This window comes from Rhinolophus ferrumequinum, chromosome 12 (assembly GCF_004115265.2).
Source record: "Rhinolophus ferrumequinum isolate MPI-CBG mRhiFer1 chromosome 12, mRhiFer1_v1.p, whole genome shotgun sequence".
Taxonomy (NCBI): Eukaryota; Metazoa; Chordata; class Mammalia; order Chiroptera; family Rhinolophidae; genus Rhinolophus; species Rhinolophus ferrumequinum.
The window spans coordinates 30,564,994-30,587,234 of NC_046295.1; the positions used below are offsets into that span (position 1 = coordinate 30,564,994).

A 22,241-nucleotide genomic window follows, 5' to 3' on the forward strand; every position below is an offset into this window, starting at 1 on the left:
TGATGAAAATACGTGAGTGATTTGGTATTTTGATGATTTTACCGTTTGAATTTTCTTCATTAAGCTTGTCAAATTCTGTAGCTTGAAGAAAATTACTATAAAGGAAAATTTCAGATAGTCTTGCGAGTCCAATAAATAGCTGGTTAAGTAGATATTCACAGCTATTACATCAACACAGATCCTCATAGCAACCTGGCCATTGCAATGCTCTTGTATATTATTTGGCTTAATCTATAAGAATCCTGTGAGGTAAGCAAGGACTTCTCTTAAAAAACACTCAGTTATCTCCAAGATCCTTTCAAATATACCTCCAGCATTAAAGTAGCTATGGAAATTTAAGGGCCATTCTTAATAAAAAATTCTCAAGAATGTAGAAAAAAAATTTTTCCATCTTTCATAGATTCCTCTGTTTTTAAACTAAGGAACGTGTGCTTAATACCTAAAAATTACATCCCTTGATTAATTCAGTAATTAAATGGCATCCATGAAGAAACTCTTACCCCAAGAAAATGTTTGCACGAAGTTCTTTTTTGGTCCTGGAGATTGTCTTCAATGCAGTAATTTCTGCATCAAACCAAAATCCTCTATTACTAGGACTTTCTACATTGTAGTTAACCATTACCACATCACCAATATTTAGTTCATTCCATTTCAAAGTGGTTCTAGCTCGTGGTCGAAGATCCTTCACATTTATTTCTACAGTACCACTTTCTGGATATCTGAGGAGAGAGAAAGAGAACAATCACAGAACACTGCTTAGGATAACTGCTAAAGAAGACTACAATTACATGTAACATATATAAAAACTTAATATTATTCTTAATGGCACTTATTTATTCATGACTTTAACTGCCAGAATAAATTATTCTTGATAAAATCTTAGTGAGACATTCTTTGCTAGCTTGGTGGGTGGGGGTGGGAGTACAATTAAGTAAAAGAAACACAAGTGTTTTTTTTCCCACATTGTCTTAACTCAAGTTTAAGAATTAGTTTTTAAAAATTATTTTTTACTATTCAATTACAGTTGACATTCAGTATTATTTTATATTAGTTTCAGGTGCACAGCATAGTGGTTATAGACATTTATATAATTTACGAAGCGACCCCCCTGACTAGTCTAGTACCCACCTGGCACTATACATAGTTATTACAATATTAAGAATTTCTTTAATAGGAGTAGATGCTAAGCTCTTCCTGAATTTGGAACCAGTTCCAGCTGCCATTTGCTTTATGAATACTAAGAACATGAACCCAGTACGTTTCAATAGACTCAGTTTTTCCAGGAAGAAAAATAAAAGTCTAGTTCTTACTTGTAGCCAGCAACGGCAAACAAAAACAGAAACAAAAAAACTCCAGAATTTTTTATCTATCAGAAAGTAGAACCATGTAAAAGAATTCTAGCAGAATCTTGATTTTGTGTTTCTAAAGGTAAACTTAAACCTACATCTGACCTGAACTTAAAGCTTCCAATTTTAGGCCTAATTTCTAGTATCAGCAGACAAAAGACTGCAGTGTAACAGTCCACAATGTTTTTTATAAGATTAAGACCTGTCACCTTTATGTATTGCTTGGTATTAGCAGGACAAAGAAATGAGTAACATCTGGTCTGTGCTCTTGGAAAGCTCAATCTATTGGGGCAGGCTAAACTACCACAGCAGAGGTTCTCAAAGTGTGGTCCCCAGACCAGCAAGCAGCATCATCTGGGAACATGTTAGAAATGCAAACTCATGGGCTCTACTTTGGATCTACTGAGTCAGAAACGCTGGGAATGAGGCCCGGCAATCTATCTTCACAAATCCTCTCAGAAATCCTAAAGCATGCTCAAGTTTGATAACCTATTATGCTATCGGAACACAATAATGAAATACCATAGCCCAGTGTGACAGCATTAACAAGGTAATAGAAACTAAGGGAAGAGACCACCAACCCTTAACCTACTTAGTGGCCTGCTCAAAATGTAAGTCGGCCTGAAGGTGGAAACAGCTCTAGCAACTAGCCTTGGTTCTTCCGAATCAAACAAGAACTACCGTGTTTCCCCGAAAATAAGACCTTACATTAATTCTTGCTCCAAAAGACGCATTAGAGCTGATGGTCCGGATAGGTCTTATTTTTGGGGAAACATGGTATGCAAGCCTAGAACTCACACAGAAATCTAATTCATTTAGAATAAATGGATATGAATCCTTGGTGGGATCTTTAGTTAATTAACTCATTAATCAAGTCACTTCAATTTTCAGTTAATTGAAAATCTCAGGATTAGCCAAGGGGTCCACGTTATCCTCTCAGTGCCCTAATTCCCTTCTACCATAAGCCTTTCAAATAACCACGCCACGACTTTTGCTCAGACAGCAAATGGTGAGGGGGCAGGTTTAACCCTAAAAAAAAGCCATTCTGTCTTCACATAGCTTTGACATAGGGAACAGAAGACACTTAATACTGGATCAAAACAAGCTTTGGAACTCATCCTATGCACTTCTTCATGGAAATGCAAGAAGAAAGAAACTTGTTTCTTCATTTCCATGAAGAAATTTATACGCTGTCTCAAACGAAAGACCTAATACTTGACCGTCTAAGTGTCCCTGCCATCCTCAATCTTCTCTCCCAAACAAAAACATTTTACATGACAAGATTTTGAATCTTATCATCCTGGTGTCTTCACTCAAAACATGTTCTATTTTTCAGCCTGCCTGGGTTTAAATTCTCTTTTTAGCTTGTTACTACTTACTGTGTATCCTTGGGAAAGTTACTAAACCTCTCTGTGACTGTCTCTCACATGTAAAATGTACCTAATGGTAAGTAACTGTATCTCATATGGTTGTTCTGTGAACTAAAATGAGTAGACTTGTAAAGTGCTTAAAACAGTAGATGATGGCTTGGTAAGTAAATGCCAGTTGTTGATATTTTGTTATCACAGAAATAAACCTAAAGAAAATCTGACAAGTACAAAGTCATGTCTATGGTTCTACTCTTTTCCCATTTCAATTCCATTTTTAATGGTCAAACCTAAATTTACAGGTCCTTTTCATGTTGTTTTACATTGGTCTGTCAGAAAATAACCTATACAACAAAAAATTTAATCTAGATCTTTCAGGGTTTTTCTAATTCTAAAGTTGTGAATTTGTTTCCTGCCTCAATATTCTTAAGGCCACATAGGACAGAAAGCTATTCTTTTAGATGAGATTCCTTCCTCAACTGTAACGTGAAAATTATATTTTGATGTCTATTATCATATATTTCTGTATACTTAATGCAGTGAAAAAACATATTTCAACGGCAAAATATTCTACATTTGCTTACGTTTGCCAAAATTAGACACCAAGAATGGAAATATTTTGAACAAAGTAGAAAACTTAAAAGTTTTAAAATTACATATAAAATCATGTTTATTGGAGATAAGGCAAAATAAATCATCCCATACATCAGAGCAAGGGAATGTAAGCTCTGTTTTCCCTGGAACAAAATTTTAGCACTTTAGAACACAATTATATTGTACGATTATATTTAGCAAGATTTCAGAATTATATTGTAGAGAATATGTACATATACTCTATATGTGTTTAGTAATTCTGTAAATGATAAGTCATGAAAATAAAACATTTTTCTCATGCTAGCCAAAGAGATGTTGAGTCAATTGCTATGTAAAACATGGAAGGGGCACATAAACCACACTTACTAAAGTCCAACTACATTTCTAACACAGATATCTCAGAGGACCTGAAATTCAAAGTATCCAAGATGGAATTCCCCCATCCCATAATCTGCTGATGCTCAATATTCTCTAGAGGAAACTTTGCATAGTCCCAGAAACTTAGGAGTTATCCCCAATTCCTCATAATATCCCCACCCAGTTACTAAGTCCTTTTTATGCTATACCTGTAACATTTCTTTAATGTAACTATACCCCGTTAAGTGAAGACTTGCATTTCTCTGATTTTACTGTTAAGGCCCAATACTTTTTAGGATCATACCTCACAGTACGTATCATACTTTTGCCAAAGATTCTACACCACAGATGTACCTAAAATATTTTGTGAAGTTCAATAATGGTATGTTCATAGGCTATGGGAAACAGGTATTCTCGTACATTACTGATGGGACTAAAAGTGGTACTGTACCCTTGTAGAGAGGAATTAGACAACAGCTAGAAAAATTGCGTATATATTTACCTTCTAATTCAGGAATTCCACTTCTAGCAATCCACCCCAATATTAATAACAAAATCCCCATAAAAAGACACTACACAAGGCTGTTCATAGCTGCACTATCTGTAATATAACTAGAAACAACCAAATGTCCACAACAGGAAACCACTTAAAATAACATGATACAATTATATAATGGAATATTATGCTTGTATAAAAAAGGAATATGCTTATCTGCTATGGAATGCTATATATGGATAGATACGTTAACTCAAAAAAAGCAATATGCAAACATTTACAGTGTGCTTTTTACCTAATGTGTACAGAAATACAAATATTGAGTATACTGTATTTTGCCCTATATAATGCACTCCCATGTGTAATACACACCACGTTTTTGGCCCAAACTTTCAGGGAAATGGAATTAATACTACCCATGTAGAATGCACACCCTTATTTTTCCCTAACAAATTTGGGTAAAAGTGTGCACATTATACACAGCAAAATACGGTACATATACACTTGCATATGTACACATACAAATATATGTGAGTATATATATAATTATACACACACCATTATATTTTGAAACAGAAAGGTAAACCAAAACTAATAAATATGGTTACTATTAACAAATAGGGTAGGAGGAACCAGGATGGACAGAGTTTCTTTTAATGTACCTTGATTTGGAGATTTATCTGTAGAATGGAGATTTACCTATAGAATCATGTAGTGTTTCATATAATTATAAAACATAATTAACAAAATGTGACAAATCCCAAAAAATTAAAAGCAAAATGAAACAAAAGTACACACCTGATGGCTTAACTATAGAGACAGGAAATATTACAAGTGACTTGAAAATACACTAAATTAACTATATATTCCCAATGGAGTTACTTCCTTAGGACATAAAGTAAACAAAACAAAAAACTCACTTTTCAGTAATCATATTGTTTGCAATATTAGCACTGCTCATCTAAAACCACCATGAGTAGGATAAAGCAAATCAATGGTATTAGGAACCATGATTTTCAAGATAAGGTAAAAAAAGTAAATAGAAGATTAAATTATAACCCTTTAACTCCATATTTAATTGGACATAACAACATACACCTATGGTGTATTTAAGTATTTCCTAGCTGTGTCCAATGAGAAGACCTAGAAACACGATCCAACAAGTATCAATGAGCAGCCCAGATTATGTGCTCTAAGTAGCGTCTCTAACTAAAAAGTACTAGGGCTCCTTGAAGAAATGGCTGAATCCAAACGTGGGTAGGAAGCAAAAAAATAGCTTGGGACATCCTTTTGCACCTGAATGCAAAGCAGCTCTTAAAAACCATTATGTCATGTTCAACTTGAAGGAGTTTTCACAGGCCAGAGATGGGACAATTTCTGAGTTAGATTACAAGTGTTAAAATCTAACAGTTCATAATGATATTTAAAAGTAAAAATCTCACTGGCCAACCTCTGAAGGATGCTAGGGAACTTATTCACTTTGAACACCGAAAAAGTTCAAGAATGAATCGTTTATCTGACTTTTCATATATGAACCAACTGGTTATTTATGAAAGAATAATAGTTAATCAATGAAGACAATGATGTATCACAATTTTTGCAACACTTAATGAAAACAGTGGACCTACGTAAAGATTAATGGCTGCTAAAACCATTAAAAGCTGGTAGCAAATTTCGTAATAGATGGATTGGTCCAACAACTCCTGAAATCTTACCACAAAAGAGAAGTAGGCAGTATGTGCCTCCCAGTGCCATACAATTGGTAAGTAAACACTATCTCTTAACTAGTCTTATTAAATAATATAATCTGAATCCAATCAAACCTCTAGATATAAGCTTTTAGGAAACTTAACATTAACAGAGGAACATTTTAATACCATTAAAGGAATGTAATCAGTGAAGTCCAGACGATGAGAAAACTGAATAAACTGTCACTTGCCTTGTACAAATAAATAGCAAGGGGGAAAAAAAAAGTAGGGGGAATCTGTAGGTTGCGACTTAACCTATCAACTAAATGTAATGGATGGATCTTGTTTTTGATCCTTACTTGAACCACCTAAGTATGTTTTTTAAAAAGACAATTAAGAAAGTCTGAACATTAACTGGCTATTTGATATTAAGGAATCATTATGAATTTCATGTTAGATTTTTTTTTTTTTTAATGTGTTAGTGTCCCCACGCCTATCCTCAGGTTCAGTGATTTGCCAGGAGAACTTACAGGACTCATTTTCACAGGACAGCATGTAGTTGGTCCAATGCCTACAATTTACTATAGTGACAGGATACAAAGCAAAATCAGCAAAGGAAAAAGACACACGAGATGAAGTCCAGAGGAAACTAGGTGCAAACTCAAAGAATCCTCCCAGTGGAGTCACACAAAACATGCTTAATTCCTCCAGCAACAAATTATAACATATGTAAATATTATCTACTACAGATGTAAAGAAGACCCAAGATTTTTATCAGGGGCTGGTCACATAAGCACTCGCTGCCTAGCACATACCAAAATTCCAGACTCCCAGAAGCAGGTGTTCAGCATAAACCATACTGTTTACACAAACAGTTTAGGCACAGTGAGCCATTCTTGTCAGGGAATGATGCAAATCCTCCTGAAAGAGGAATTCCCAAACACCAGCCAAAGGTCAACCACACAAACAGACCTTTTAAAACATAGCAGTTTCAGGTCTGACATGTTAGCTCTTTTCTACACTTGAAGAAGGATCCTTTTAGATCTTTTGTTAGTTGAACGCTCTGAGAAGATATCAAGATGAAGATGAGCCTACGAAAGACAGGGAGAAAAACACAGGACTCTGTAGCAAAAGCCCTTAGACCATAATGCTGTCACTTTGAAAGGAAAGAGAGGATTGGGCATGAAAAGCATGACAAAGCATGACAAAGTCTGACCAAGTCTTGGTGAGTCCACTGGTGAGCTTTGGTGCAGACGTACCACAGGGGTCCTACACTGGGCAGAAATCGCCAGGCCCTAGAACGTAAACTGCCATACCGAGTCACTGGCTGCACGGTGGGATGCCAGGAAGAGAGTATGGCCTTGGCTCAAACACTGGCAGATCTCAAAAGTGCTGTAACTAAAAGTTGTCAGCTGAACTGCATTCACTTCTTGCAGCTGCTAAGCAAGTTCTTGAAGGGAGTTCTGAGCAGTGTACCCACCAGAACTCCTAAGGCCATTTCTGATTGAAATGGTATACGGTTTGGGACTGGCTTCAAAATAATCCGGAGGTGCTTGGGGATGCTGCTATAGATTAAACAAGATTGGCCAGGGGTTCACAGTGGCTGAAGCTAGGTGATGGGTTCACCATACTGTCCTCTGCATAAATTTAAAGATTTTTACAAAAATAAAATGCTTTGTAGTCCAAGTTAAAACCCAAACAAAAGGCTCTTTCTACTTTTTGAAGTTTTCCTGTTATGTGTATAAAATTCAAAAAGTTAACAATCAAAGCTTATAACGAGGACAAGCAGCCTCCTGCCCCGGCCTGCTACACTGACTCGTTTCCTAGATGCAATCATTTTCAATGCTTAGCTATTTCTCTTATTTACCGCCGTATTTTTAAGGAGCACACTTAGACTTTGCGTTTTACTTTCAACTGTTATTCTACCCATCCCTCCGTACAGTTCATTTGCCTCTACCTTCGTCTCCCTCATAATTGCTAACACAAGGCACAGCTCTAAGTGTTCAACAACTCTAAGTAGAGGTAGTTGCTATTCTATCCCTATTATACAGATGAGGCACAGAAGCAAAATGAGTTTAGACAGCTGTAAGCAGAGGCATGATTCAAACTGATCATCTGGCTCTAGACCCATACACTTATATTGACCAACTTTTTCTTCCTCTTAAACACATTATACAAACCAAACTGCTTGTGAAAATCAGTCTTTTTTCACAAAATATTTTACATGTGGACTAAATATTCACAGCTAAATAATAAAGTATGCTTTGTCTTCTTCCACAGTTTTGTTTTCCATAGAGTACTTAGTGCTTTTTAGTTCCTATTTGCTTAGTTTTCTATATATCTAGTATTATTATCTCCATTCTGCCACAGTTGTAAAACTCTTCTCTGTGTTCAGACATTTCAGGAACTCATCTTTTGGGCTTCATGACATCTCTTTTAGAGACCTCTGTCCTATCCTAACCTGAACAGCTTGCTCTATAGGCCCAGACCTGTTTCACAGCTGTCATGCTGGGATCTCCTTTCATTACATCCTATGTTGAATCCTAGTTCCCAAATACTATTCCCTCCTCTTTCTTGGTTTAAATCTTGAGTAGGGTGGGAGTAGTTTAAATGCTCTTTCATATAAATTAACCAATCCTCTTGTTCTGGTTTATTCCAGGTGCTACCTCCAAGGCACGTGGTGAGCCCAAGGCCTGAGCCTCCCAAAGATTCAATGCCATTTTACTTGCTTGTTGTTGGCTTCCCATCCTTAGGTTTCAGCTTTCTCTGGCCTGCTAAATTAGGTGTCATTTACCCATTAGTTTCTTACCTTCCAAAATTTTGTTGTTTTCTCTTCTGTGTCTTTTATTTCTATCCCATTTTTTTGTCCTTGGGAGTTTATGCATTTATTCTTTTACTGTCTTCTAGGAGGGTTTAAGAAAAAGTGGAAACAAACATCCAACTTATTCTGACATGTTTAACTGGAAATCTTCGTTCACCTTTAGTTTCATCTTACTACTCACCGTATACCTCCTACACTCCAGCCATACGAACCTCCACTCAGGTAACCCCTCATCTCCTACGACTTTATCCTTGGTATCCTGTTCTCCTTCAGGAATACAGAAGTATCTCTTCTATCTTGTACACTCAGAGCTTTAGGCACTCTAAATGGAAGGTGTGCACATTTCTATCACAGTACTTACACTGTAAAACACCCAGTTTTCATTGAGGAGCACCTGTGTTCAAACTTCAGTGTGTTTAGAATATACCAAGCCGACAAATATTTGGAAACAACCAACTCATTAAATAGAACAGTCTGCTTTTAAATAACTAAAGCTCTTCATCAACTATAATAAACTGTGACCACTGTATTTCAAAAAGATCCCCTTGATTCTGCTGTGTCTCCTCTTCTTCCTTGAGAAACCTTGATCTAGACAGTTCCAGATGTATGGGACCACAGAATTCTATGCAGAATAAGAAAAAAGCTTTTTAATGTTCTTGGTGTTCTTAAAAATGAAAAACGTGTAGTCAGCTGAACTGCTAATCATAACAGTACTCAAGAGAAAGTCTTTTCAAATATAGGGAATTCCCAACACAGCATTTCCCCCCTCCCGTGAGGTTTAATGTATGGTTGAAGATAACCAGTGCATGCTGGTCCAAGCAGCTGATTTCTCTCAGCATTTGCACTGAAGAAAACTGTGCAGGAGACTGTATGAAATATTTTGGAAGTGTTGGAAGCCTGAACAACTTCTAAAACAGGTCTCAAGATATCCCCAAAGACCTGAAGCACAGAGAGGTGGGAATGTACGAAGGCCAATTTTATCTACACTGTGCTGAGAGCAAAGCCAATACCTATAGAAGAATGAAAATAGGGTCCTTTTTCTCTTGTGTTACATGACCTCTTGTTCTTAGAACCTGAAGTCAAGGTATTATTCTAATATAGGTATAAGATAAATTATTCTAGTTAGCTACTTTGCATCCCTAAGTTTAGAAACCACTTTGGTGTTATAAAGTCTGTATTATCAAATAATCCTTACATATCCCTAATCTTAAGTTTTCCCAGTAACACTTTTATTGCTTCAAATACTCTTTGGATGTCTTTTAGAGCTATCCTTCAGAGGAGCGGTTTTTGGTTATCTTTAACTATGTAACATCTTAGCCTAAACTCACTTTGTTTTCAACTGACAAAACAAACATTAAGTCTGGAGAATTAAATTTCATGGAAATTGATTAAGCACTATTTAAAAAGATAGGTTTATTATAAAATAGTAAAACTACATACATTTTCTTAGGTGGCTTGTAAGCTAATAATTTTAGAAGACTAAAACTGTATTAAGCAAGTAGTATCAATTGAAACCTTCTTTTAAAACATGGCTTCCTGGTACTAATATACTTAAATAAGGACACCATTCATCTGGAGGCATGTTCTAGTTTAGCAAATCTTTAATGACACACCACATGCAAAAAGAAAGCATTTCTTAATCTAATAGATAACATCACTAAGTTTCACACCTTAAATGTAAAGCTTACTCACAGACAACTTACTTAAAACTGCTTACAGTAACACTTTACATATTACATGGAAATAAATCTCATTTGTAGAACACATTAACAATGGTGGATAACTGTTTTGATAATGGTGAAAACAATATTAGGTTAAAAAATACCTATGCCAAAGATAAATCTGTATTATTTAAGAGTACTTACCAAAATAACCTGGCTTTATCAATAAATAAATGAAAACCAGAAAGTCTGATTCTATTATTACTGGGTACTTTTCAAGATTATTAGGAAAAAAGAACGTTAAGTCTGGCAGATATTTACAGATGAAGAAATTAAGGCTGAAAGAATTCCAACTAAACAAAAAACTTACCAATAAACTAAAGACCTAGAATTCAAACCAAATTCTGATTCTAATGCCCGAACAATACAGCCTGAAAGAGAACCACTGCTGTGAATACTTAATAGGCCCCTGGGGTACCTGTTTGAAAAGCAGATTCCTGGGCCTTACCTCAAACCCATCCCATGTAGGAAGTTTGGTGTCCCTCAGGAACCTGCATTTTAAACACCTTACCTCGGTGAATCTGGAGTGTTGCTGACCATCTTTTTGAGAAACACTGATGTAAAGAGATGACGTATAAATTTGAAAAGGTGAAATCAACTGTTACCTGTAAAGTCATTTTTCTAAGTACCAAGTGATCTTATAACACAATAAGAGAGAAATGGTAAGGTCACAGACCTGTCTAACATCTTCCGTCCTCCTTTTGATTGTTATCCATTCAGAACGCTGCCAAGTGATAGAAAGTTAGAGGAAATATGTCTTTGGTAGATAAGTATGTTAGTACAACCAAGAAGCAAACTGGTCACTGCACCAGGGTTCTGGAACTAAACCTTTCATTCCAGGTCCCTGTACTCAAGATCAACATGACACTTTGGCTTGATTAAAGACAAATCTCCTACTCCTATTCTACCATTAAACCTAAAAATCATTACATTTTGATATTGCACAAAACATTTTTGGGACTCCTTTAGCAATAGATCGCTGTATCAATCTTCAAGAAAATCAGTTTTGTTATTTTATAGAAAAACTGCTCAAAATAACACTTGATTTTACTCAGAATCGGCTCCCTAACTTCTATTTGCAGTAGCCATAATTAAAGCTACTCTATAGCACGCATCACAGGCTGAGAATAGCTTGAAAAATCTTAAAAGATGCTGTGAGCAATGACATTATCTTAAGACATTAGCTTGTAGTTACAGCCTAAGTTATCCTCCAAATCCTAAGTGATGTTATGACATTTCCATTTGATTTCAATACCATGGTAGAGCCTTGATACTGTTTTAAAAGCAGTTTAACCTATTTGGTTTAAAAATCTTTCTAATACTAATGAGCTATGGCTTCTCCCCACAGAAAAAAAAGCACACAGGCGTTTAAAGACAGTTAGAGAACCTGTGGTTAAAGGTATCAGTTCTGCAAAAGCATCATAACTGGAGAGATTTACAGAAAATTTCTAAATTATGTTAACAATCCTATATGCTGTATATTAACATTTTATTTTAAAAGCACGCTTCTCTTAAATGAGAGATAGTACGATAGAGTGGTTGCAAGTATGTGCTTTTCTGAATCCAGATCTACCACTTATTAGCTGTCCAACGTTGAGCAAATTACTTAATCTCTCTAAATTCCAGTTATTCTTACTTCACACATAAAAAGTATCTATTTCACTGAGTTTTTAATGAGGATTACATGAGGTAATTTAGGTAAGGTACTTGTACAATACCTGGTACACAGTGTTATTTTAATAAGAGAATTACTGGCTTAAGCTACTATACTTTAAAAGGATACTTGGGAATAATTTACTAAAAAGTCAAAACAAAAGAATTTTTGTTTCTGAGGTAAACTGACAATTCTATTTTAATGTGAACACTATAGAGCATGGAAGATCATACAGCAATTTTTGTGTCATTATGAAAACTCTTAGCAATCATTTACTCATGTTTAAAGATTTCAATTTTGCTTAGCTACAATTATTCATTCTTAAGATAGGATTGAGAAATAAAATAAGTTACATAAGCATTTTCCTTCTTTAAATATATACTCCTTGTTCAGACTACTAGGTGTTTCCTAACTTGCTTTTTCTCTTTATAGAAATCAGCTAAAATTTATAAATCAAGATCTCTAAATTAAACCACTAAATTTAATAAAGTAATTACAGAAAGCAAATCACTAACAAGAATAGTATTTCCAAATTCACTTTTTTAACTGACCTGTAATACTATAAAGGTACATGTTGAATCCTTAGAAACAAGAAGGTATCGGGAGATTTTGAGATCTTGTTCCACACTAGGTCAAGTTCAGAAAGCTTGCCTTACAATGACTGACTGGTATACTCAAGAGCCTAATTAAATAGGAAAACCAGGACTAGATCTCAGAACAAAACTTCAACTATTACAGAGTATTTTCTCCCATTCAAGAATTTTACCAACAGATCATAATAGATAAATTCCGCACAAACACATTATGGTCATTGCTTTCTATGCAAAGTTAATACAGATTAAAAACTACATAGTGGAAAATAGTCCCTCATTTAAAGTTACATACAGATCATTTAGCTTGAATGAAATATAATTTCTTTTAGAAAGACTTAATTCTAATAATTTTGTCTACAGGGAAACAAAATGGAAAAAGTCAGCAAGCCATAAACCCATAGACATGCAGTAAAATAAGGATGAACACTCAGATTCATCAGGTCTTTGGCCTTTAATAAAATATATTTACTATATTTAGTTAAACTGTCATTATCAACCCCTTTTCCCCTGTTGCTCTTAGTAGCAGGTACCTGATAACAATTGATAAGGCTGGGCCAAAAGCAATCTATCAATGAGTGGTTCTCAAACTCGAGTGTGTGTCACAATCACCCCGATGACTGATTAAAACACAGATTTCTGGGCCACCCCAAAGATTGAATTCATTATGTCTGGAGTGAGCCCGAGAACTTGCATTTCTAGTAAGTGATGCTGATGTTGATATTCCTGGCCAAAGACTACACTTGAGCACCACTGGTCTGAGTTAGTAGTTCTCAGCCATGGCTGCATATTAGAAGCGCAGGGAAACTTTTGAAAACACCAATGCCTGGAGGTCCCTCAGACCAATCACACGAGAAGTTCTTGGGGTAGGTCCCAGGCACCGGTATTTTTTTAAAGCTTCCTGGACAAGTAATGTGTAGCTAGGGTTGAGAAACACTAGCCTAGTTAATTAAAATGAATCTAAACCAAATCCACTAAGATGTTTCTTAGGACAAAAGGATTTTAGCCTTTATCTGCTGATAAAGCAGCCAAAGTGATAACTAAAGATTAAGTTCAATAGGGAGGCTGCAGTTGCTTACATACAGTGTTTCCCTGAAAATAAGACCTAGCCGGACAATCAGCTCTAATGCATCATTTGGAGCAAAAATTAATATAAGACCCCATCTAATTTTACTATAAGACGGGGTCTTATAAAATAAGACACATTAGAGCTGATGGTCCGGCTAGGTCTTATTTTCAGGGATACAGGGTAACTAGGGTTTAATTCAACAGAAGTTGTATGTTTGTTGCCTCCTTTAAATCCCAAAGTCTAAAACAAGTCTTTAGAAGTCATACAAAATGGTCGACCATTGAAGGCAATAGAAGTGTAAGTGTAAGTGTACCAATTCCACATATACCATGTTTAGGCTGAGCGGCAATATTGCATATTATTGCCAGACTATACACTCTGGAGTCAGATCATGTAATAGGTGTGACCTTTCACAACTTAAAGATAATTAAGTCTTGGTCTCTTCATATGGTAGTTAATGTAACTAACATTATATTCATGCTAAAGATTACATGAGCATCCATATAAAACGTTAGCTCAGAGTTTGACACACAAATCTAAACCGCTGTAAGCTATGCCTCAGACATATTAGCCTACTAGAAATACGAAGAAAATGATTGTCCTTTTCCAAGTCTACTACACTTCCTTCAGTTAACATCATGTGTCTTCGTCACAATGGTTCAGGGTCTCTACAAGATCAGTCACAGCTTTGTGAATTGAGATGTTCAAGGCCCTCAAAATTTTAAACTCTAAGTACCTTACCTGCAGAGAGGATAATTTATGGGAATAAACACAACTTGTAGAAAGCTATGAAGTATACAGTACAAGCTTACTATAAGGTAAAATTCAATGTTCCCTCCCTTTATTTCTTTACCACTTAACCACTGCATGATTTATAATTGCCTGTATTACCCTGACATTTGCTCGTTGCTGAATCCCCTTTCCCTTTTTTTTTCTGTCCAAAATACCACTTAAAATAGAGGTTTCGACCACGCATAGTCTCCCCCCTGTAATGATGACTTTGAGGAAAAAAACGCAGCTCTCACATCCAAGTTGTGTATGCTTGCTAACAGGGTGCTTTTAAAAACCTTAAGGAGTATTTAAAAATCGTTTAGAAACTAAATCTCTGAAGTCTAAATTTAATATTCCTACTGCCAACTCTTTCTCCCCAAGCACTTACTAGGCTGGCTAAGTTCTAAAAATACAAGACCTTTGCTAAGACCAAGGTGACAACAGATGAGTAGTACAGCATAGCAATCAGGAAGAAAACACCACAAATATCTACTTTGTACCAGGCACTTTGATGTTAACTCCATGTTTGTTTTATACTATTTGCATAAGATGTGAATCAAAGCTGACAAGCCTAACCTAGGCCTTATGACTGACAAACTACAAAATCTTCACAAGATGCCCTCAACAATTTAGTCTATGTTCATTAAGAATCTACAGAAAAGGGACCCTTACAAACAGTAAAATTCAACTTTGAAACATTTCAAACCAATCTGTTAATATAATCTGCTTTTTATGAACTTACAATGTTTGTATCTGTAATTCTGAGGAAAAACAAAGAAACATTAGGAAATAAATGATGTCCACTACTGGATCTTATTTGGCCTTCCGGAGGTTAAGAAACCCCTCTACCTATTACGTACTATAAATCTGTAATACCTATCATTCCTCAGAGATGAGAAAGTATGTTTTTAACTGCTCTGGCTAGAGGGGATTGAACATGCAAGCCTATGTAACTATTTCTTGTTCTGAACCAGCAATTGTTTTAACAAAGTTCATTTCAATGACTGAGAATTCATCTAGCCTGTTAGATGTGTAAGGTCACTATAAAAATAGCTTTTAACTAGTGCCATTTTAAACTAACAAACACTGAATATCCCAAAAGAATTCTTCACGCAGGTTCCCTGGGGTCCCATGTATGACACCTCCCTGCCTTGGCTAAATGACAGCTTGCTCAAATTGCACTGTTATACTCAGAGGTTTGGAGATATGATTATTAATGAAGCAGATTAATTTTCAATTTACTTTCATTTTATTTTCAAAGATTACTTTCAATTTACTCTAGGTAGGAGAAAAATGAAGTTATTTTATTGAGGAAAATAATACTACTTAATCAGTGTCATAAATGACATGGGATATAGCCTATAAATACTTAAAGCTTATTTACTAAGCTAAAGTACAAAAACGTTACCTGAGAAATACTGTCTTGGAAGTAAAAGTTGTACAGAAGTTAGAGGCCATCTAATCCAATCAGTCTAACTTCATAAATTCTCTTTGCAATGTAACGTTTCTACTGATTTTCCCAGTCTAGGGTTGAAGATGGCCAATGCTTGTTTATTGGCTACTTTTCAGGGCAGACCTTTCTCTATCTTCAGAGATGTGGCTGGTAAGAAGTTTACATTGTCCTGAAACTTCTATGTTTTACAGAACTTCCTTCTAGACAGAGCTTTAAAATATGAAAGCTAGCATGATCCAAGTCTTTTCAAGCTAAATATCTAGTTCCTTCAGCTACTCTTGATGATTTTACATTTTGGGTTCTACTCTGAAGACGGGCCAGGTAATGCTGGTATTGTTCTTAAAGCACAGGGGATGGAAAACAATATTCTAAGTAGGGAACCAGCCCAGTACAACAGCAGCACCACCTGGCCTTGTTCTAGATATCTTACTTCTAGAAAACATCCTTACGATATAGCTCTTTGATCGCCACATTCTACTGACTTGGAACTGACTACTCAAAAATTTCCATTTCTACTGCGTAAGCCATACACTCCAAAAGCTCTCTCCAATGCATCATCCATCCAAGTAAGAGCTTGTTTAGTAACTTACTGAAATCAACAAGTACTTTATCATAGTTTTAAACTTACTTTTCTAATTACCATGAAGAATTAAACTTTAATAGGATTTGTTACCACATCCATACTGGGTGCTTACACTAGTCTTTTGTTATTTGGTACTCTTATCTAGAAGCTCATCTATTTATCTTCTACTCAATTTTATATAGTCCTTTTCTCTTTTAAAAGATGTGAATGACATTTCTCTACCACTAAGCTTCTGCTACCTTTTATTTCTCAAAGAAAGTTCAGGTTTCATATCTTTAAGTTGCTAGCACTGAAATACTTAATTCGGTCATGTAAAATTATTTAGGAAAGATAATTTTAGTCTTCTCACGCATGTTGGATTTACTAACATTCATTCTAATCAAGACAAATTTCTCTTCTATCAAAAAAAAAAAAAGTCAAACACTAAGGAACTGTGATTTGTGCTCTAATATTATATCAGGCCTATCCCTTGGAAGGTTTTACTCCCAAACTAACAGCCCCTAAAACTGTAAAAATTGAATAAACCTTAGTTCATTTTGTGTTTAAAGCTTCATACCCTATTTCTATGCTGTGCCACGTACAATATTTTTTGCCAAACAATAACTCCTTTATTGACCAGTATAAAATCAGGTCCCAGGTAGCAGTTTTCCTAGTTGTTTCTTCCATTCTCCGAGAAATAAAACTCAAAGTAAATCAAGAATTCTAATTGCTGACAGCAGATATACAGATAGCGAAAGGCCCCCCTACTACAGTATCTTGCCTCTTTGCCATGGCGTTAAGAAACCCAGACACTGATTATTATCAACACATCGATTTAACACCAGCGTCAGTCATGGCCAATCCCAGATCTTAACACTCATTCTAATTGTTGGTTCTACAAACCAGGATGGTGCAAGTTAGTCACAACAATTTAAGAAGTATCAAAAAAGTAAAGATTAAAGGCATCTACTTTTGACCCTTTCCAAGCATCCTGAAAATCTAGGTTGACACCAAAATGTTTTATACCACTTTGTAGTAGGATTAAAAAAACCAACCCATAACCACTTTAGGATCTTGAATTCTTCCACTCAGTAAAGTTTTGGCAGCATATTTTTCATTCATATTGAAGTATCACTTGAGTGAGAACTAAGGTTCATTTAGTGTGTTGAGTAAATACTAAGTCTGCCCCAATAGTAACTTGTATAGTGAGATTTTGAAAACAGGTAAAGAAAATGATAATTCAGTATTAGAATCAAGTTCTTAATACAACAAACCACTTAGAAGCCAGAGATGACTGAGCGTTAAGGAACCCTTATCATATTACAACTGCTAAACAAACAAACGAAACAAACAAATAAATGGTAATAGACTGAACAGACCCCTAAACGATTTCTTCAGAAAGACTAGTATTTGAAAACACTCTTGAAATAGAAGGCTTTGCTTCTAACAAACACACACACGAACGAAGTCCTCAATAGCACGAGCACTTACTCATCATACTCGATATGATAAATAACGTCTTCATCAGCAGCAACAGAATCTGAATTAGATGTAGAGGGTACATTGTCCAATTTATTTGTGTTCTCTTTGGAATTATGATTTACATTTCCATTAGTCCTTTTACAAGAACTGCCGTTCTTCAGTGGAGTTTTGCCACGTGAATGTCCATCAGAAGCTCTAGTAACACTATGTATACGTGCTTCAAACCAAGCACCAAGGCCGACATCTCTGGCATCCACCAATTCATTTACCTAAAAAAAGTTGAAAATTAGTTAATGAAGCTTAATTTCATCTATTGCTTCAAAAACCTCACTACAACTCAAGTTATCTTTATGGTTGTGGTTAACAATATTTACAGCCACTCACGCTTAATTTCAAAGATTACATCAAAACTATTCTATTTGAATTGTACCGTCAAACCTGTTATTTACTAGTATGAAAATTAACTTTCCTCAAAATTTACTCTAGTGAAAGAGGTGTAAGTGCTCCCATATCTACATTAGACTTATAAAAATATAATTCTTATGTACTTAAGAGTGTTCTTGCAAGTCGTTCAATAAGGTCACTAACAAAAAGCCAGGACTTTAAAGTGTTATGACTGTTATTAATTTGTTCCATTAATTTCTTCAGAATCCTAAAGAGAATTTACACAATCAGTCCAACCAGAAAACAGTAAAGCATTAAAAAGAAAACGCAAAAATAAAGGAATTATGCAAACATACAAAGGGAAGAATCTAGTGAACCCATCTATACAAAATGGGGTAAGTTCTACCACCAATTAGTAACTCACTAGCAAATGCATTATTAAGTACCTCAAAGAACAAAGGTGAACTATAAAAAGAACAGAGCTATAAGATGCAAAACAGATGTAGTCCAGTCTAGTGGATGATCCAGAACTAAACCGTGCAATTTAACAAAAGGAAAACAGAGTGTACCAAGAGTTATAACATAGAAGCTGGTTTATTTAAAAAAAAAAAAAAAATCCTCTCCTAAAAAAATCTGAGGAAATTAGTCTAAAGGTCAAGACCTTTACTTAGACAAGGTTCCTTTACTTAACTCTTAACAACCTTAATAATTAATAATTCCTATTTTATAAGGAAACAAAGGCTGACAAGTTAACTTGCTCCAAGTGAAAGCTAATGAAATGTAAAGCCAGAATTTGAAGACATCTTGACCTCGAAGTTTATGTTCTTGCCACTATATCATGAAGCTTGGTAACAAGATGACAAGATAGTTAAATAGGCTCTTCAAAGGCTAAGTGAACAAACTTAGAAATAAGGTATCAAAAACATAAAAAGGTTTCAGACCACCAAGCTAATAAAGGTAGAGGGAATACAGACAAAACCAAAAATTAACTATCAGTATCAGAAGAGGTATGATATTCTACCAAAGGAGCTATATGTAATGAACATTATAGCAATGAAACATCTTGAAAGACATGAAAGGTTCAATGTAACATAAGAATGAAGAGTCTATGTGAAAAGGAAAAGAACTAAGGGCCAACAAGGCTAGACATAACAAAGAATCAGAGATGGAACATGGTATACTCGTACATTTCACAAATTAACTCTGTCTATTAAATGGACACGGGGCTCTTCCATAATAATCATTGACAAGTTTGGAGACTTCGTGTGTCCTAGAGGCATAATAGCTAAAACCAAAAGCAATCAGTATTAATTAAGGTCTATCATACTTCGGAGAATAAACTGAGGCTACTACTCTTTCACAGCAAATCAAAATGTAAGAGGTTTTATATAGCACAACAAATTTATTCTAGTAGAGAATAGAGTATATAGTTGATACTAAAACCGTAACAGCAAAAATACATTTAGCAATATAAACCTTATTATGGAACAGTAAGAGGTGCAAATGAAATACTTAATTTGCATATAAGAAACCAGCAAGCAGATCTAGTGTCTGAATACCTTAGTATTTGGCAATACAATTAGAGTTAACAGAAACCTAAGTCAGTCTAAAAATACTGCCATTGCTTAAACATCACACATAAAAGAGAACTTACTAGCTCATAAACGTATGGCATTCTTTGATTAACCCTAGATGTATAACTGGAAACAAGTTATAAAGTACAAATTTTCCTATTACATATAATTAACCACTCATGATAAAGCACATAAACTGTGGGAAAAAAGTTTTTAAATTCAAAAGTAAAGTTTCTGCACATTACATATACATACTAAGTTAGGCAAAATTTGAATGGGTCAAACTGCATGTAAGAGGTTAAAGCTCTTTTGTATAGCCTGGGTTTTGAAGATGGTTCTTAAACTTGTATGATTAATATGAAAACAGAGGACACTTCTGAAATTAAGAACTGAAAAATATGCCCTAAGCCACAGAACGTACACCACCAAGAGTGAACCCTAATGTAAACGATGGACTTTGGGTGACGCTGTGTCTACGTAGGTACCTCAAGTCTAACAAATGTACCCCCTGGTGGGGATGAGGCTAGTGAGGGAGGCTATGCATGTGTACGGGTACTCAATTTTGCTGTGAACCTAGAACTGTTCTAAAAAGTAAAGTCTATTTAAAAAAAAAAAAAGGAACTGAAAATTAGTCATAAGAGAGCAATAAAAAAAGCACAGGATGGCAAGAGGAAAATAGAATATGTGTGTTGGGGGATGGCGGGGGGAGTGTCTCACTGCACCCACAGACTTTCATTTATGGAGGTGACTGACAACATAGAGAGGCTAATGTCACATGAAGAATTACTTACATTTCCCAAGAGAAGGGGGCACTCCATGCAGGACCAAAAGGGGGAAGCATCAGGTTTGGTCAGAACTCAGAAGAAGTAAGGGGAAAGCACGGCCCAGAGACTATTGCGTTTTCCACGTAAAAGGCAAGGCAGGGCAAGGGAAGCAGTTTCCATTTGGCTAATCTGAATAACAGTGGCAGGCTCCGGGCTCTAAGGGTGGTCTCTAGTCTTCTGGTACCTGACCCTGGGAGGTTAGAGCATAGGAATACTGGGTGGTATGTAAATTAGATGAATGAGTTGGCTGGGGTTGTGGACTCCGGATTGGTTGGTTTGTATATAAAAGGCAGGCTCACTAACAAGTTGTTTATTGTCTCTTCCTAGCTACCCCTGAAAGAGGGAGTCTATCCTCAGGCAGCAAGCCCCACCACCCCAAAGATGACAAAACATCATAAAAGAGAAAAAAACATGCTTAATGCGGAAGGGTGTTTAAACTGAAAATTCGTAAGTTGAAATAAAAAACCCAATCACATAAATCTAAGCTTAAAAGCTGGATTTATTCATGTCACAATATAGCCACATTTAAGGAGTCTTCCATGTCCAAGTATTTGACATATACAGCGAAGGCGCCAAAAAAATGTATACACATTTTAAGAAAGGAAAAAACTGTATTAAAATTGTAATATTCAACATGTACCAATAACAAGACGAATACAAATCATGTGTATACATTTTTTTGGCACCCTCAGTATATATATACATATACATATCTATAAAAACCCTGAAGTATGGAATGCAAGGAGAAATCATTAAAAATAAAACAATACCAACAGCAGATATTTGTGGATGCACTACATGCCGGGTATGCTTCTAAACACTTCATATACTATGTGGGAAACACACCAGCTCTGCAGATGTTTACGTCCAGGTTTACGTCCTTGCCTATCACCTACTAGGTGTGAACTTGAATGAGTTACTTAACCTGTCCTAGCCTCAGCTTCTTTATAAAACAACATACTTTGTCGTGTATTAAGAGATCAGGTGACAAAATCCTTATGAAGTGTCAACCTAGCTAGCATGTAGTAGACACACATAAAATAATTGTCTCCTTCCATTAAGTATCAATAAGTTCAATGCTAAGACTCATTAAAACTCAGAGTATGGTCTCATTACCATACTCTGCATAGTAAACTATTAGCAGTTTACTGTTATGTACATTACCTCCTTTAAAAATTACAATACAAAGTCACTCTCATTTTCCAATGAAGCTCAGAAGTGAAATACACTTGCCCTCAGGAGATAACACAGCTGAAAGTAGGAGCTAAGCTGATAAAGGTGTCTCCAACTCTGAACATGATTCTCTCCTTACACCATTTTCTTCAGAGAATTACAAATCAAAATGCAATATGGTTCCATTTCCATGAAGTTCAGAAAGAAGAAAAACCGGGATGTACACACAGGTTAAAAGTGTACTTAAGAGGTTGTTAAAGGGTAGTAATAGGACAAAGTTAATAGAAAACAAAGAAATGATTAGCACAGAAGTTT

The 22,241-nt window shown here is 35.5% G+C and overlaps 1 protein-coding gene across 1 annotated transcript in view; it reads right to left on the reverse strand.

Moving 5' to 3' along the window:
• UHRF2 (ubiquitin like with PHD and ring finger domains 2) overlaps nucleotides 1-22,241 on the reverse strand; it is a 70,054-nt gene that overhangs the window by 35,842 nt on the left and 11,971 nt on the right. Inside the window, exons 3-4 of the mRNA XM_033122865.1 lie at nucleotides 17,981-18,240; nucleotides 501-719 (exon numbers count right to left, since the gene is read on the reverse strand). Of these exons, the coding sequence (XP_032978756.1) occupies nucleotides 501-719; nucleotides 17,981-18,240 (479 nt within the window). The remainder of the gene's footprint in view (nucleotides 1-500; nucleotides 720-17,980; nucleotides 18,241-22,241) is intronic.